The sequence below is a fragment of the Chenopodium quinoa genome, unplaced genomic scaffold (assembly GCF_001683475.1).
Source record: "Chenopodium quinoa cultivar QQ74 unplaced genomic scaffold, ASM168347v1, whole genome shotgun sequence".
Lineage (NCBI taxonomy): Eukaryota > Viridiplantae > Streptophyta > Magnoliopsida > Caryophyllales > Amaranthaceae > Chenopodium > Chenopodium quinoa.
The window spans coordinates 351,015-366,621 of NW_018744939.1; the positions used below are offsets into that span (position 1 = coordinate 351,015).

The following is a 15,607-nucleotide window of genomic DNA, read 5'->3' on the forward strand; positions in this document are numbered from 1 at the left end:
TTCTCTCTACCTTCTCTCTAAGATTTCTCCTTCATTTCTCACCCAAATCCAAAACTTTTTACATATTTTCGATCCCTTCTTCATCCTCTACATCTCTACACCAAAATCTTCAAGTTCCAATCAAATAATTTCTAGACCCATTTTCAAAAAAATATCAAAAATGGCGGCAAAGAGGGCAAGAACACTTCTAGGGGGAAGCTCAAGCTCAAGTCAGCAATATGACCCGGCGTTGCAACTACCGCATTGGCCGACGATCAAAATAGCAACCCTGGAACAGAAGGAAAAGCTTGAACAACTCTACGGGCGTGAGGTAATTCCTTCACGGTGGTTACACCGCCCTATTTTAGAAGCATTAGGTTTATATGATTATGTTAGGAGATTTTTGAACGATATTGGTATGAGGAAATTCTTTGATATGCATTATGCCACTTATCGTGAATTTACCTGTGAATTTCTTTCCTCTTTGCATGTTTATAGTCATAAAAATGGGCCAAAATTAATTTTTAGGTTAAATAATAGAAATATTACTTTAACTTTTGTTGATTTTTGTAAATTGTTTGATTTGGAACCTGAATTGCCTCACCAATGGCATGCTGAATACAAAATGGATGACATTTATACTGCCTTGGATAGTTTGCCGGCGCCTAACGCCCAACATTCTAGTGCTAAACCAATCCATCAATCTGTTCCTAAAGTATGGCAAAGATTTGCTGGTGTCAGCTTTTTAGGTAGGAACGAGCCCCATAACTGTCAGACCAATGAACTTGCTGTTATTGGTCATTATGTATTCGGATTCGGGAAGCTTAACATAGCTAGGTATATCATCTATCACTTAGCTAGGTATGCTACGGCTAGTAACACCGCTACTACCCCCATTCGTCTAGGTGGCCTCATCACTAGGATAGCTGTTAAGAAGGCCGATTTTGTAGAGGCTAGACCCCACCAGATGACTAACTGTGGACCTGACACCTACATGACCATTAGGTACCTAGAGGAGTTGGGTTGGGTACGATCGGATGGTGAGCAGACACCCCACTGGTGTATTAGGACTGGGAGCGAGCAGCCTTTGCCCATCTTTCCCCTACCTAGTCCTGACTTGACCGCCTTTCCCCCAAGGCAGCCATCTTACACATATGATGTTTTAGTTGCCAACGCTAGGGGGGAAGAACCACCACCACCAGTTCCACCACCCCAGCCTCAGCCTCAGCCCTAGGTGGCATTCTCTCCACCTCGCATGTCTCACTCCATCCCTCATGTTGACTCTGACCCAGTTTGGGACCTTCAGAGTATAGGTCAGGCCTTAGGACATATCGAGCATTCCCATACTGACCTTAGGAGGATGGTAGGCTCCATAGACCAGAGGTTAGGGTACTTAGAGAGGAACTAGGGTAGAGCTCTCTACCCTATGTACGATGATTATGCTCGTCAAGGCAACATTCCCGATGATGCTATTTACCCTGACTGGTTTCAGCCTCCACCCCAGGGATACGATACGGATCCCACTGCCCGTGGTATTTACACTGACTATTTCGCCTTCCATGGGTACGGCTAGGACATTCCTTTCAGGGGACCGGCGGGGGGGGGGGGGGAGTTTTCATGCTGATTATTTTGGTGGTAGCTCTTCTGGTGCAGGTGGTGCAGGTGGCAGTGGAGGTGCAGGTTTCGGCCACATGGATGAGGATGATCAGGACTAGCTATGCTGGGCTAGTTCCCGAGCCAATGAGGACATTGTCTTATTCTGGCTTGGGGAAGATTTTGGATTTAATATCTTTCTTTTTCTCTTTTCTTTTATTTTTGGTGTGTTTTCTTAGTTTAGATTTATTGTTTTCTAGGTTAGTTTTATTGCTTTCTTATATATGAAAAATACAAAAAAATTGAAAAATAAAAAAATCCAAATATACGTTCCAGTGAATTGTAAATTGTGCTTCCCTGTGCCCCTTACTTGAGAAATTTGTTTTGATTCTTGGTATATGATGATAAGCATTGTGGATTAGTTGATCATGATTTGATGTTTGATTGCCTTGAAACCTTAACATGCGTCAATTTTGCCAACTATTTGTGAATATAGTGCTTGACTAGTTGATTTGGTTAGGAATGTATGATAGTTCCATAGTTCCTGGTATGTCAATGAATTTGAGTATTGGTTTGCAATTATAAGTAATGTCTATATGATTCATTATTATGCACATTGTGGAGGACGAAGGCGTTCATTCTTTTAGGTAGCCTCCAGATGATTGTAGATACATTTGTTCCCTTCTTGCTACCCATGTTGTTGCTTTGACTTTTTGTTGTTTTATTAGCCACATTACAAGCCTATTTTTCCCCGTTGGTTACTAGTCCCAAGCTTGGCTTGGGGGAGCTATTAGTGAGTGAGGTGAGGGAGTTTGTAGTGTGCTTATTATTTGCACAATTTGGGTGGGTTTTTGAGAAGTAGTTTTGTTTTTGATCATGTTTATTTTTGATGAGTTTGAGTGTTATATTTTCTTGGAAAAATAAAGCATGATGTTATGAAAAAAAATAGAAGTTCAAGAAAAAAAAATGTGAAAAAAAATAAGTGAACTTCAATAGAAAAAAAAAAGCAAAAAAGAAAAAATGTTAAATGTTCAAATGTTCTAGTGGGAGGTTGATTCAAAGAGAAAAAAAATAAAGCTTCAATGAAATTGTCAAGTTTGGAAAATAAAGTTTGTTTATTCACTCCACTTCTTCATTATTATATTTTATGAGTGAAATTGTAAGAGTTAGGGTTGTTTGTATTGTTTGGAGTATATTTGGTGATTGATGTTAGAGTTGGTTATGTAGGAGATGTTGATCATTATTTATTTTGATCAAGGGTTTTACTAGGATTTGCTCCCTTAAGCATAGCTTTTCTCTCACTTGTTCCCAAATATTTCCTACCCTTTACCCTAGCCTTACATTACAAGCTTTAAAGACCTTCCGACCTTTGTGCATAGAATTGTATGAATGTGAAAGTGTTGTTTATCAATGCAAGTTATGATTTGACATATTTTGAGTCCACTAGTAGGATTGAGCGTTCATTGTTTTTTACACACGAGAGTGTGAGTTGGGAGGGCATTGTTCACATAAAGGGGTTGGATGGAGAGTGATCGAGTACATCTTTTACTCGCCACAAAAATGAGAGTAGAGTGCGTGAGCAATAGTCTTGAATTCTATATGCTCTTGTGGTTTGCTCTGTTTGACAATTGTTAGGGAAGATTGGTAATTAGATGGATTTGATTGGTTGATTTTGAAGCATGTTTATTTGATTTACCCTAGATTGTTTGTGCTTGATTTTTACTTTTTGGGGTGAAGCATATTTATTGATTCATAGATGAGATCTTCGCTTAGGGACAAGCAAAGGTTTGGCTTGGGGGAGTTTGATGTGTTTATTTTATATAGTATTTTACCCCCGTCCCTTGGTCATAATGAGTAGTGTTTTTGGCTCTTTAGAGCCACTTTTATTACTAATTGGTGTTTTCTAGTGTTTTCGTAGATTTGGTTGACTTTTGCAGGGATTTACACTTTTGGAGTATTTTCCCAAGATATTTTGGAGCAATCACGAACATTGGAGAAGCACGACCAGATTTTATAGCCCAGGGCCGGTTAGAACCATCGAACCGGTGATTAAGGGCTCGGTGTAGGTGATACCGAGGCATTTGGATCGAGTATTAAAGACCAGAAGAGGAAACCCAGGTTGGCTCGAAGAATTGGAGCCCAATCGTAGTTCAAATAGTGGCCCAAGAGAGCCGCCCGGCTAAAGAGGCTAGCGCTCGGAGGCGCGCCCGGCCAGGCGGGGGAAGCTTAGGTCAGCGCCCGGTGACGCGCCCGGCCGGGCGCGAGATTGGTACGGACGAGCAAAAAGGCGCGCCCGATCAGGCGGTGCCTCGCCCGATCGGGCGCGTGTAAATATTAGGGGACGATTAGCGTCGCTTTAGTTTGTTTTAGTTTAGGATTTGTACGGAGTATAAATACTCCTCCGTAATACGATTTTAGGAGATCTATCTCTCTCTCTCTTTACTCTTTCTTTACTCTCTTAATTGTTTTCTTAGATTCTCTCTCTCTTAAACCTTTGTTCTTAATTACTTTCATTAATCCAGATTTCTTTTGGTAACAATTTCTTCTCTTTTTTTTCAGCTATTTCATTTACTTCTTTGATTATGTTTTGTTTTATTTATTTGATTAGTTTAGTTATGATTATGTCTGAGTAGTTTAATTCTAGGGTTTATGGGGATCCATAATTAATATGAAGGGATAATTTGTTATTATTGATTATTGGTATTGCATGATAATTTCTTATTGAATTGTTTTAATTCTTTGCAATTAGATTATGAATCGAGCAGATGTAATTTGATTGTGAATGTTTAGCAATATTGAATTGATGAATCGAGCAGATGTTAATTTAATATTAAAGGCTATTTTTAATAGGAACTTAGATCTAGTAAATTGCGAGAGCCTGTTAGATCTATGTTGATTAATAAATTGCGAGGGCCTGTTAATCATGTTATTTGTGCAATGTTAATTATTAATTATTATGTTTTATCCCGGAATATTAATTATTGGTGAACTTGTGACCCTAGGCCTTCTTATTATTGTTTTTCTCCCTAAACTTATTCTTCGTAGTATAATTCCTTTAACAACAATAAATTGGTTACTTTAATAATTTAGATTATAATTGATTAATTAGGAATAGAAAGACCAGTTTCCCTGTGGATTTGACCCTACTTTCCTATCTACTTTAGTTAGAGGACTTAGGTAATACTTTTGATTAGGTGATACGACTTTACCCTGTCACTTTTTCAGGTTTATCATGTTCAGTGTCAGCTATTTTTGGTGCATCTTTGACACCATCCCTTGCAGAAACATTTGCAGAACTGCTTCCTGCACCATCAGCTGTGACAGTGTCTTCCATCTCCACACCTTTTATACCCCATTGTAGAACGTTATTCTGTTCCAAAGAAGTTGTAGGGCCAATCTTGAGTAAGAAGTATGTACTGTGCAACTTAGAAGGTACCTGGCCAAACTTAGTAGTATCATCTTGAAATATAGATAGATCTTAGATTAATTTTACAGTAAGTATTTTGGTAAATTAAAGAAGAATGGTATCTGTTATTATCAAATGTAAACTTTGGACTATTTTCCATTTCTTTCATGTGATAAATATCCTCGGCTGAAATGCCAAGTAGTGGAACAGAATTTTCAGTAAATGCAGTAAGTTGCAGAGATCCTGTTCCATCTGAAGCAGTAAAAGTAATAGTGGCTCTGCATAAATTGAAAAATTAGTGTTTGTTTTCAATTGTTATAAGTAACATATTGTTTTTTCTATGTAATGTAATCCATAGACAGTTTTTACCGGTAAGTAGCAGACACTTCATTCCTCTCACAATTCAAGCATAGACTGTTCCAAGTGGTAGATGTGTTCGCTTTCCATAGTAGGAACATCCTATATATACTCTAAGCCGGTCGTACTTAATATCAGATGCTATAACTCTGAGACAATAAATCTCTCGTGGAAGCATTTTTGCTGCCTGCATTGCCAATATAAATGTCAGCATGATCTTGATTCTAGATATGTTAACCTAAAAATCATATAATCAAGAACTATTCTATTGATATTAATGAAAGTAAAAGAGAATTCTACAATAGCTACATATAGATACTATACCATATAAGTGTACCTTTTTGGCTTTGATGTAGGATATTGTTGTTAAAATTCTTTCTGTAGGTGGATTCTAAGCAACCGTAACTCTAAGCTAATGCTCAATAAGAACACTGCGATGCTTTCTTTGCCTGTCAATCACAAATACATTCAGGATTAATTTTAAAGAGCTTAAAACTAGAAGCAATTAATTTATGTTAAAAGTAACTGCTGATTAGCATACCATTCAGTTAAGGAAACAACCTTTTCACCTTCAAAAGATTCGATTATGACAGTAGACATAGATGATTCAAGCTGAAAGCCTGTGATTTTACAAAGATAAATACTGTTATAATGCAATCGATAATCAAGGGAATAGTGAGGATATGTATAGACTTATTAGATAGTTTTCTGATGTACCTTTGCGAGTGATAGGACGCAAAGGTGTGATGCCAATTACTTTGAAATTTTCACTGTTAGAGACAAGAGCCTTACACTGCCTTCCAGATAAATCATTCCAGGTACACACTTTGACTGGTGAATCAGTGCTGAAAGTAGATGCATAAGAAAGAATGTAATCACTATAGTTATGGTAATGATGTAATAACAGTAAGTCATTTAAGGTATGTATGCAAGTACCTGTGATTTGTCACCATCAAGTCGCGAACAGATGATTCTTTGTTCAGTGTTGTGACAATTTTTCGCGGTTCATTTGCAACATAGAGCACAATAACAAGTATATCTACCAAAGAAGAGAATGTGTGAGTAAATTGCATGTAATGGACTGAATATTTTTAATTAGAAATTACAGGCATTAGTCTAAGTATTTTTTACCATGTCGAACATCATCAGTAGAAACTCTTGGAATAGAAGCAAGAGATTGATACTTAGGAAAAACTTGTTCTCCTTCAGGATCCAAAGACTGGATGAGAGTCCTATTGCCTATTGTCATCTAAAGTGGCAGATCTGATTCTCTAGCTCTATACTGTGCATCTAGTGGCCTTATCAAGGCATTAGCAATGTCGTAGTTTCCTATAAACAAGATAACATCTTTATATGCATCAATTTGATCACCAAATAATGTCATCTTCATGCGATTTTTCTAGAAAAAAAAAAGCACAAGAATATTCTATTACATGGTCATGTACTATGATCTGTTATAGGTTGAATGTATGTTTGTATATGGCATGTATAAAATATCAAAAACTTTTGTATGCCCCTGGTTTACAATAATTTTATTGTACATTGAATATTTTTGCGAAAAGTGACCCTTTTTCTTTACAAAAGTGACCCTTTTTGTTACAAAAGTGACCCTTTTTGTTACAAAAGTGACCTAAATTTTCACAAAAAGTGACCCGTTTTTTTTTTTTTTTACAAAAGTGACCCTTTTTTTCACAAAAGTGACCCTTCTTTTTCACAAAAGTAACCTTTTTTTTTACAAAACAAAATAGAGAAGTAACATAGGAATTTTCATCAATAACCACTATCATTTGCTTTAAATTCGAGAAGCAAAAAATCCCAGATTCACTAGAACAATCATCATAAATGTTTGTGGGAAACACCATAATGAAGACTTACACTGTAGCGAAAAGAAACGAAGATTAATTTGCCATACCAAATAGCCATTTTTGTGCCGCTTCGATAATGATTTGAGATGAAGCCAATCATCTATTTTTATGTCTGGAGGTTCTTAAATGTTGATAGAAACAATCGATTGAATTTCAATTATATAAATCAAAAACTCAATTCAAACAAAATTTTGAGAAAAAATCGTCATTTGAGAAATTGGTTTTACGGTCGAAATTTTTTTATCAACAAAAGATTAATTGTAGGTTGAAAATTTCAGAATAGAGGAAGTGATTTCTTAGGCATGGAAGATGAAGAGAAAATGAAAGAGTAAAGAATTAGAGAGAGGAAAGTAAGATTAGAGGGTGAAACTGAAAGAAGAAAGAAAGATCCAGAAAATGAAAAATAAGGAAGAAGGTGCAAACAATTAGATGATAACTTACTTTATTTGAACCGATTTACAATAATGCTATTGTACACTGGGTGTTTTTTTATATTTGTGATAAACTATACCTTATCATCCTATAAGATAATATACTGGTACAATATTTTCTAGACCTGATCAATGGGCGGGCCAGGCCGGGCCGAGGCATAAATAATCAGCCCATTTCTGGGGGCGGGCCGGGTCGGACCTAGCTTCGGGCCAAAATTTTCATGCCCAAAACCGCCCAAAATGGACGGGCCTTGTGGGCCGGACCAAAACAATGAACTAAAATAGCTTAAAAAATGCATTCCCAAGCCTGCAAAAAAAAAAAAAAAAATTCGGGTTGGGCCGGGCCCGACCCGATTTCGGGCCGAAAAATGCTGCCCAAAACCCGCCCAAAATCGGGTCGGGTCGGGTCAGGCCAGCGGGCCGGGCTTGTTTTGATCAGCTCTAATATTTTCTTCTCAGATTCTTGCTTTCTACCCTTTTCTACAATATTCACCTTAACCTTGTATGATTTGCTCGATGTATCGAGCTCATCAGGAAATTTTCGTTGTGGTGCCATAACAGATTTTCTATAAAACAGAATCAAAAAATTAAATAAGTTTTTATTTCATGTATAGATCATGATAGACTATCAGGTGATATACCATGAAAAACCTCTGCACATCTATGCACATATACATGTTTTCTTTTTAAAACATCCTATTAGCTGAACATTCTCTTATTTTAGCACTGATTTTACAGAAGTTACATCTTGTATAAACTTGTATAAAAGAAAGAGTATAAGCAAATGGACATAAAGCGCTAAGATCAAGTACAGTATGAATTCTGTGACATTGGAAGCAAGAAATGTGCTAACATATTTCAGTATACTTAAAAGCACAGAATTATAAGCCAAGCACATTATATATGAAACATGATTAGCAATTTATGCATACTTGTGTATCTTTTATCTAAAAAATACTCATTTGTCTACTTGTGTATAAATTTACAGAACTAACATGTAATTTCCACAGTAGCATTTTATCTTATAAATACTGAATAGTCTATAAACCCTAGCATACTAAATAATTATGAACTGTTCAATTTATATCCATTAATAATTAACAGCTAACTTTATCAATTCAGCATTTTATAAACCTAATCATGTGAACTAAATTATGCTAACATCACAGTAAGCACACTATGTCACATTAATAAATAATACTACAGACAAATAATGACTTTTGTTCCTACACACATAACAGTTAGAGTCTGTTACACAATAAATAATAGCATATATGGAATCTATAAATAGATGTTTATCTAATCATAATTTGCATAAAACTAATTTTAATTCTTAACAAAGATAATAAATTGAAGCAGAATAGAGGCTAATCATACCTGTCAACAACCAGAGGATTTAATGCTGATGCTGAAGGATATCAAGTCCTTTTTGTGTGTGCGTGGCTTATTTCTATCTTTTTTTTGTTGATTTTTCTTGTTGTAATGTACTGCTAAGATAGTTAATTTGATGTGGAACAACAAAGCCTAGTCCTTTTATAGTACATTTGATCTTTAAAAAAATTCAAAGAAAGAAGCAAGAATTCAAACTTACTGTTTTCTATAACAGTGTTTTGCTGTATTTTTTTTTGCATAAAATCAGAAAGCTTAACTCCTAAAATAGGTTATTCTATATTCTATAGATATGTAGCATGTACTTGAACAAAACTCAAATATAAATTTCCATATCTATTTGTGTATCTTTTACCATATATATAATTTTAGCTAAACTAAATCTCATGATTTCTGAGAATTTTATCATTATTATCATGTATATATTCCATCACTTACATACTGTTCCTGTCACAGGTATCCCAAGTAAAGAATTAGATCTCATTGCTTGTACATGTTCTATTTTTTTTATTTTTTTTACTTGTATGTATATTTTTTGGACCATACCTTTTTCTTGAAATTCTTCCACGTTACTTGACTTACTTGTACTTATTAGATTTGCTATCTATGTTCTTTTAACATTCCTCATTTTTTCTACCACCACATGTACTCTGATTAGATAAATTGCCTACTGTTTTTTAAAATACAATTAAACCCAAAAATTCTTTCCTTCTACTTATTGGATTTCCTATCTACATGTCCTTTTATTTTTCCTCTTTTGTCTGTTTTTACTTTTTTTTGTTTGTTTACTTGGGAGTACTTGTTGTATTCAAATAATTATTTGTTAAACCATATTTTTTTGTGACACGAGAATGATTGTTTGATGGCAATGCTACTGAATTTACTTTTATTGTCCAAAGAACACGAGTATTGTATGAAAAGTGCTATCAAATCCATATATGTGCATCTAATCATAGTTTAAAATAATCATAGTAGATTCTTTCTTCACCGTAGATACAAATCAGCAACTAATCAGAGCTACTATTGGTCTGGTAGCCATACATATAGATACTAATTAAATTGAAAGATAGAATAATTAGGTGTCTTGTAATGTTGTGATCAGCCAAATGTTCCTGGACCACTGTATAGCAATCACCAAAGGCATCACAAGAAATATTAGTATGCTATAGAGACTGACCTTAAAGAAGAATATTAGTTCCAAAAAAAGATCCTTGACTTACTAACATCATACCTTTGAAGAATATGCCATCTTTCAGAATGAATACCTTAAATTATAGAAAAAGGCTAACCTGTAGAAAAATACACAATGAAAGAAAATTAGGTTGAGTAGGCTTCTTATCTGAATACTTAATTTTTAAAGGGTCTACAAATTAGCAGTAGCCTATAATCTGTAAGAACAAAAAGGTATCACTTACTGATGTACTCAAATGATGCCAGCCATATGTAAAATATCATAAGAGACAACATTTTTGACATGACAAAAACTGGCCTGATCAACATTTATGTCAGTTACAACACTGACATTAGTTGCTTGTCGAGCTCGGGAAAGGGCAACATACAACTGACCATATGAGAAGCATGATCTTGGTAGGTAAACAACAATTTTATTAAGTGTTTGCCCTTGAGCTTTGATGATGGTCATCGCAAAGCTAAGCTTTAAAGGGAATTGTTTCCTTTGAAATTGAAAAGGATAACCTGAAGACTCTGATGGTCTTAGATTAATCCTTGGTATCAATACATGTTCTCCTTTATAATGCCCAATAGTAATAACACATTCAATGAGATTTGGGAATATTTTTTTACATATTAGGCGCGTTCCATTGCAAAGCCTAGATGATGGTAAGATGTTACATAGCAGGATAACTGGACTATTAGGTTTCAATATGAGTTCATGAGGGCTCATGCCACCAGGACAGAGCTTATTCAGAAATTCAGTAGGATAGATGTTATAATCATCATCGATCATTGAATCATAACTCTTGTACGCCACTGCTTCACCTGGAAATTTGTCTATCAAAATTGTATTTATAATATCCACATCATCATTGATTGGTGTGAGTATAGCTCTAGTTGTAAATATGTCTGCACTAAATGGAAGCATATCCATTTCTGGAAATGCAACCGAAGTCAAATGCATATCCTGAGGTGTAGCAACATCATAAGGCTGTACAATTTCTGCTGGCAGCTGCACAAATGAATCTTCTGTATCCTACAATTGTCCGTTCCCAAGTACTAGTAAAAAGGCTGCATATGTTGGGTCAAGTCTAGATCGAATGTTTTCTATTAATCTAAATTTAATTAACAGCGGTCACATAGAAGAACTGACCAAGCTAGCAGCAACTGCTTCACGTTGTGTTCTCTTTGGAACGACAGGAAGAACTTGTCTGAAATCTCCTCCAAAGACAACAATTTTACCTCCAAATAATAAATTTGGATTACAAATATCTCTAAGTAACACATCAAGTGACTCAATGTTTTCCTTTTTTGCCATCGAAGCTTCATCCCAAATGATGAGTGTTGTTTCTCTAAGCAATGCTGCTAGACTTCCTTGTTTAGGTATATTACAGGCAAGTGATTCAAGAGGATCTAGTGGAATCTTTATCCGTGAGTGTGCAGTTCTTCCAGAAGGAATATTAGCTGCAGTTATACCGGATGTTGCTGTTGGCAAGATAATTTTATTTATGAGCCTTATTTCTGCATATAAAGCATTATATAAAAAAGTCTTTCCTGTTCCACCAGGACCATCTATAAAAAATGCCCCATGTATTTGCTTTGTAACATGATACATTATGGCATTAAAAGCCTCTCGTTGACCCTGATTCAATAGGTTCTTGCATTGTAGACACTGATCTGGTATTGGAGCATTCAATGCATCCTATATATCCTTTGTTCTGCGTATTTCATCATCATCGGGCTGAACTAAATGGTCTAGTCCATATGCAGCAAGAGAGCTTCCCATTGATTCCAAAAATTATTCAACTGACTTAACAGTGAGATTCTTCACTTTCAATGGATCAGAAGTATACACGTGTCTAAAATCTTCAGACAAAAAAGTATAATATTTCATCCAAAGAGAGAGATGATTGCTGGGTTTGCAAAAGATAAGCACAGTAGCAAAGAGCTTACGAACTGCAAGTGGCATCTGAACTGCACAACCTTATCTCAAACATAAATCAATTGAATCATCTTCTTCTAATAGTCTTAATTTTAGTGCAGCTTGATGAAAGGTGTCACATAAATGTCCATCAACTGTTCGCAAATCTTCAAATGACTTAGGACTTCTTACATTGTGCAACAATAGTCTCAGATAGTATCTTTCTCCTTCTGAAGGTTTAACAAATGCCAATCTACCAATGACAATTTTCTTATTTCATTGTTCATACCAATGCTTGTCAGATGCATCCCAACGATAGTGCTCTGAAAAATCAGTGTACAACCAACCTATTCCAGATGGTAATGTACAATTCATACGAAAGAACTCTGTAAGACAAGTCCTAGAACGCTTGTCATCTGAAACCACTGATGTAAGCCGTTCATGAGGTCTAAGCTGTATAATCTATGAATTGGGAAAATGCACAGGAAGAGGCAAAATTGGTGGGTGCATTTCGTATAAGTCAAAGCCAAAGAGGCGCCAAGCAGCTTCACAAGGAGAAACCCATCGACCTGATTAATACTGCTGTATTTCATCTTGGACATGCATAACATTTGTAGATTGAACAACACCGAAAGATATCTTGTCATGACCTTTATACACATATTTGTACAAACATTTGACGGCTTCTATAGTAGAGCACACTTCAACATTTAAGTGACAATCAAAGTATGATGAAAGGTATGGATTATATGGGATCACCCATTTATTATCCATGATTGCTTTGTGGATTGTAATAGTCTCTCCCGTGTCTCTTATTCTATGTAATGGATATCCATCACAGCTATTTCTTGTTTCATCAAAAGCTGCTTTGGATAACCATACTTACAACGACCACGACTTTCTTTGTGCTTCATGCAAAGGCATTCTGGATCCAAATGACCACATGGACCATGCATCATGTGTTTTAGAACAAGTTTCCTAAGGTGCATGTTATCAGTAGATGGTATTTCAGCACAAACAAACTTATCAAAATTAGCAGGGCATTTGATTTTATAGTCTTGCTTTAGAATGATTAGAAAATGGGCATGAGCTAAACCTCTTTTTTGAAATTCAATCACATAGATCATTGTTGCTACCTCCTCGAACACCTTTTTCTTTTTAATCAAATGCTTTAAAGCAAGAACCTTTTCCCTAAAAATTCTTGCAACTATGTCTGGCCTGTCTTATGCTTTTTCTCCAACATCTAGCTCTTGTTTAATTTTAGGCCAATTAGCATTACAAGTCATTGTAACGAATAAATCAGGCTTACCAAATCACTGCACCAAATACATTGCATTTAAGTATCTCTTTTTAAGATCTCGAGGACCACCAATTAATGATGGAGGCAAGACGACTCTACGACCCACATTTGCTGCACAGTTTTCACCACAATCAATAGTGTCAAGGATCCCTTGATACATATCTGCTCTTATCGTTTGTTGATTTCTACGGAAGAAATCTAACCGCGTATTCTCCACTTTGACATACATATCGACTATGTAGTGCTGGAAGCATCTTCATGCTCTTAGCAACAAGTTATTTTGTCTGCATTAAAGTTTGTATACATAGTATTCTCTTGCTGAAATGTTTCTATCAGTTTTCGATGAGCCTCCATTTGCACCTACAAAAGCAAAGTTTGTTAAATTTGTTTTCTAACTTTACAAACCAGCAATAATAGGCTACATTACACTAACTAAAATCTCATGTGTAAATATAATAAATCATGTAATCCTTCCCTTTTTGAAAGTGTGATTTTTTTTTCTTTTGGTTTTTACAATATACTTTTTATGTGTATATCTTTTTTGCATAATAAAAAGCACAGAATATACGTACGTCTTGCTTCTTCTTCTAATAGGTCTTCTTCAGTATGAATACTGCATGAAGAAACATGATCGGGTTGTGATTGTAGTTGCTGCCTTCCACCCTAAGACATCTTTTTTAAACCTTGAGTCCACCCACAATCACCATATGGAAAAAGCAGCAGATATTGTAAGGGATCATAGCAGCCGTAACAGTGCATGATTCCATGACACGTTTTTTCCTAGATGAATCGCTGTCAGGTGAATCATCCTCAGATAAATCATCTTCCAATGAATCATGTTCAGACGGCTCTTTTTTTGCTGTGACCAGAATATGAGGACTTTCAGACTCAGTTGAAGACGTAATTTCTGGCCATATGACAACAACCTTATTAGTGGAAGGGGCATTGTAAACACGCTGATCTGGTATAGCTGTCTTATTTATTACAATCTATGTAGACTCAGTTATTTGGATCTCTCTCAGTGAGCGAAAGATTCTTGCATAAGGATTTACTTTAGTAACTTCCATGAGAATAGCTAACACATCTTCCCTTAGCTCTGGAAAATGCCTAGCCGTTTCTTAGCTTCAATCTCTCCATCATAAAAATAGAGCTGCATGTATTTAGGGCCTTCTTTTCCAGGAAGTAGATAAGGAATATATTGATATAGCTGGCCATGTAGTTTAAAAACATAGATCCCTTTTTTTGTCTTAGCATCAAATTTTCCACCTAATGATGTAAATGCAAACATATTGTTATATAAACGTATGTATTGCCTGAAATGTTTAGCGTCTTCATCCATAGAAGTCGACAGCCTGACAAGCTGTGCAGGTAATCATTTGTAGCAATCTTAACTTCACCATCACCACAGCAAAAATGAGTCGTTTCAAAGGCAAATTTGTGTGCCCTACACTTAGAACACTCTGTAGGAGAAGGAAGCTGGTAGGGTTCTACAGGTAGTTTCTTACCAATTGCTGCATCAGGAAGCCCTGCTTACCACAACATGTTTACAGAATATTCAGACATGTGTATCCTAAAACGAATAGGTAATAATGCTTGTATATCTTTATTAAGATGGTGAATACAGATATGAAGTGTCATAAGAATAAAGAAAGACTAAATTACTTGTAATAGGCTTCTTGGGTTTGAATATCTTTGCACGCTTTGCAGCAGGCACAGTCTGCATCCTACAAAAAAAGCGCATCATAAGATGCAACTGCTGCAGAAGCTACTCTTTGAAGTATAAAAAGGCTTTATTGCTTTAATTAACAGATTTATATCTAAAATAAAACACCTCCATATATGTATAACTTTGTTTGAACTTATTTTTATGTCCATGTATATCTTTCCATTCCATCTTGAGACGCAGATTCTAAACTTTTAAGGCGTTTGGTGTTGTACCCTTTTGAAGATGATGGTTCTCGTAACAAATGATCTACAAGATAGTATTTGAAATTCATAGCTTAGAAAATTAACTTCCAGTGTTATGCTTATTTAAAAAGGAAGAACGATATGTTACACGACATACTCATATCCAAACAGCCTATGATTCTCAGCAGCTATCTTACTGTACCTTTATAGGGAAACGCAATGTAATGCCCAACCTTTCATCGGTCTTGGTTACCAAATGTAACATGCAAAAAATAGGTAACCTAC

General features: G+C 35.7%; 2 protein-coding genes across 3 annotated transcripts; both read right to left on the bottom strand.

Annotated features, from left to right (window-relative positions):
* Positions 1-5,265: 5,265 nt before the first annotated feature.
* On the bottom strand, positions 5,266-8,102 carry LOC110706206. 2 transcript variants are annotated; one of them, XM_021884103.1, is made up of 7 exons: positions 7,211-8,102; positions 6,467-6,664; positions 6,272-6,374; positions 6,053-6,180; positions 5,897-5,955; positions 5,673-5,784; positions 5,266-5,522 (listed from the first exon to the last, which is right to left on the bottom strand). In XM_021884103.1, the coding sequence occupies exons 2-6, from the start codon at positions 6,582-6,584 to the stop codon at positions 5,755-5,757; spliced, it is 438 nt and encodes a 145-aa protein (XP_021739795.1). In that variant the 5' UTR covers positions 6,585-6,664; positions 7,211-8,102; the 3' UTR covers positions 5,266-5,522; positions 5,673-5,754. The 2 variants fall into 2 exon arrangements, with proteins under 2 accessions (XP_021739795.1, XP_021739794.1); XM_021884102.1 differs by having other exon boundaries at positions 5,877-5,955.
* Positions 8,103-10,443: 2,341 nt separating this feature from the next.
* LOC110706199 (ATP-dependent DNA helicase PIF6-like) lies at positions 10,444-11,808 on the bottom strand. The gene is made up of 2 exons (XM_021884094.1): positions 11,347-11,808; positions 10,444-11,229 (listed from the first exon to the last, which is right to left on the bottom strand). Exons 1-2 carry the CDS (start codon positions 11,806-11,808, stop codon positions 10,444-10,446), a joined length of 1,248 nt encoding a protein of 415 aa, XP_021739786.1.
* Positions 11,809-15,607: the final 3,799 nt, after the last annotated feature.

Excerpts from the sequence above, each read along its gene's own strand:
- LOC110706206 (XM_021884102.1), bottom strand. The coding sequence starts at position 6,584 with ATGACAATAGGCAATAGGACTCTCATCCAGTCTTTGGATCCTGAAGGA. Across the intron at positions 6,181-6,271 it reads TTGATGGTGACAAATCACAG|CACTGATTCACCAGTCAAAG; the intron begins GTACTTGCATAC and ends ATCTACTTTCAG. Across the intron at positions 5,956-6,052 it reads GCGTCCTATCACTCGCAAAG|GCTTTCAGCTTGAATCATCT; the intron begins GTACATCAGAAA and ends GTAAAATCACAG.
- LOC110706199 (XM_021884094.1), bottom strand. The coding sequence starts at position 11,808 with ATGTATCATGTTACAAAGCAAATACATGGGGCATTTTTTATAGATGGT. Across the intron at positions 11,230-11,346 it reads AAGCAGTTGCTGCTAGCTTG|GATACAGAAGATTCATTTGT; the intron begins GTCAGTTCTTCT and ends GGACAATTGTAG.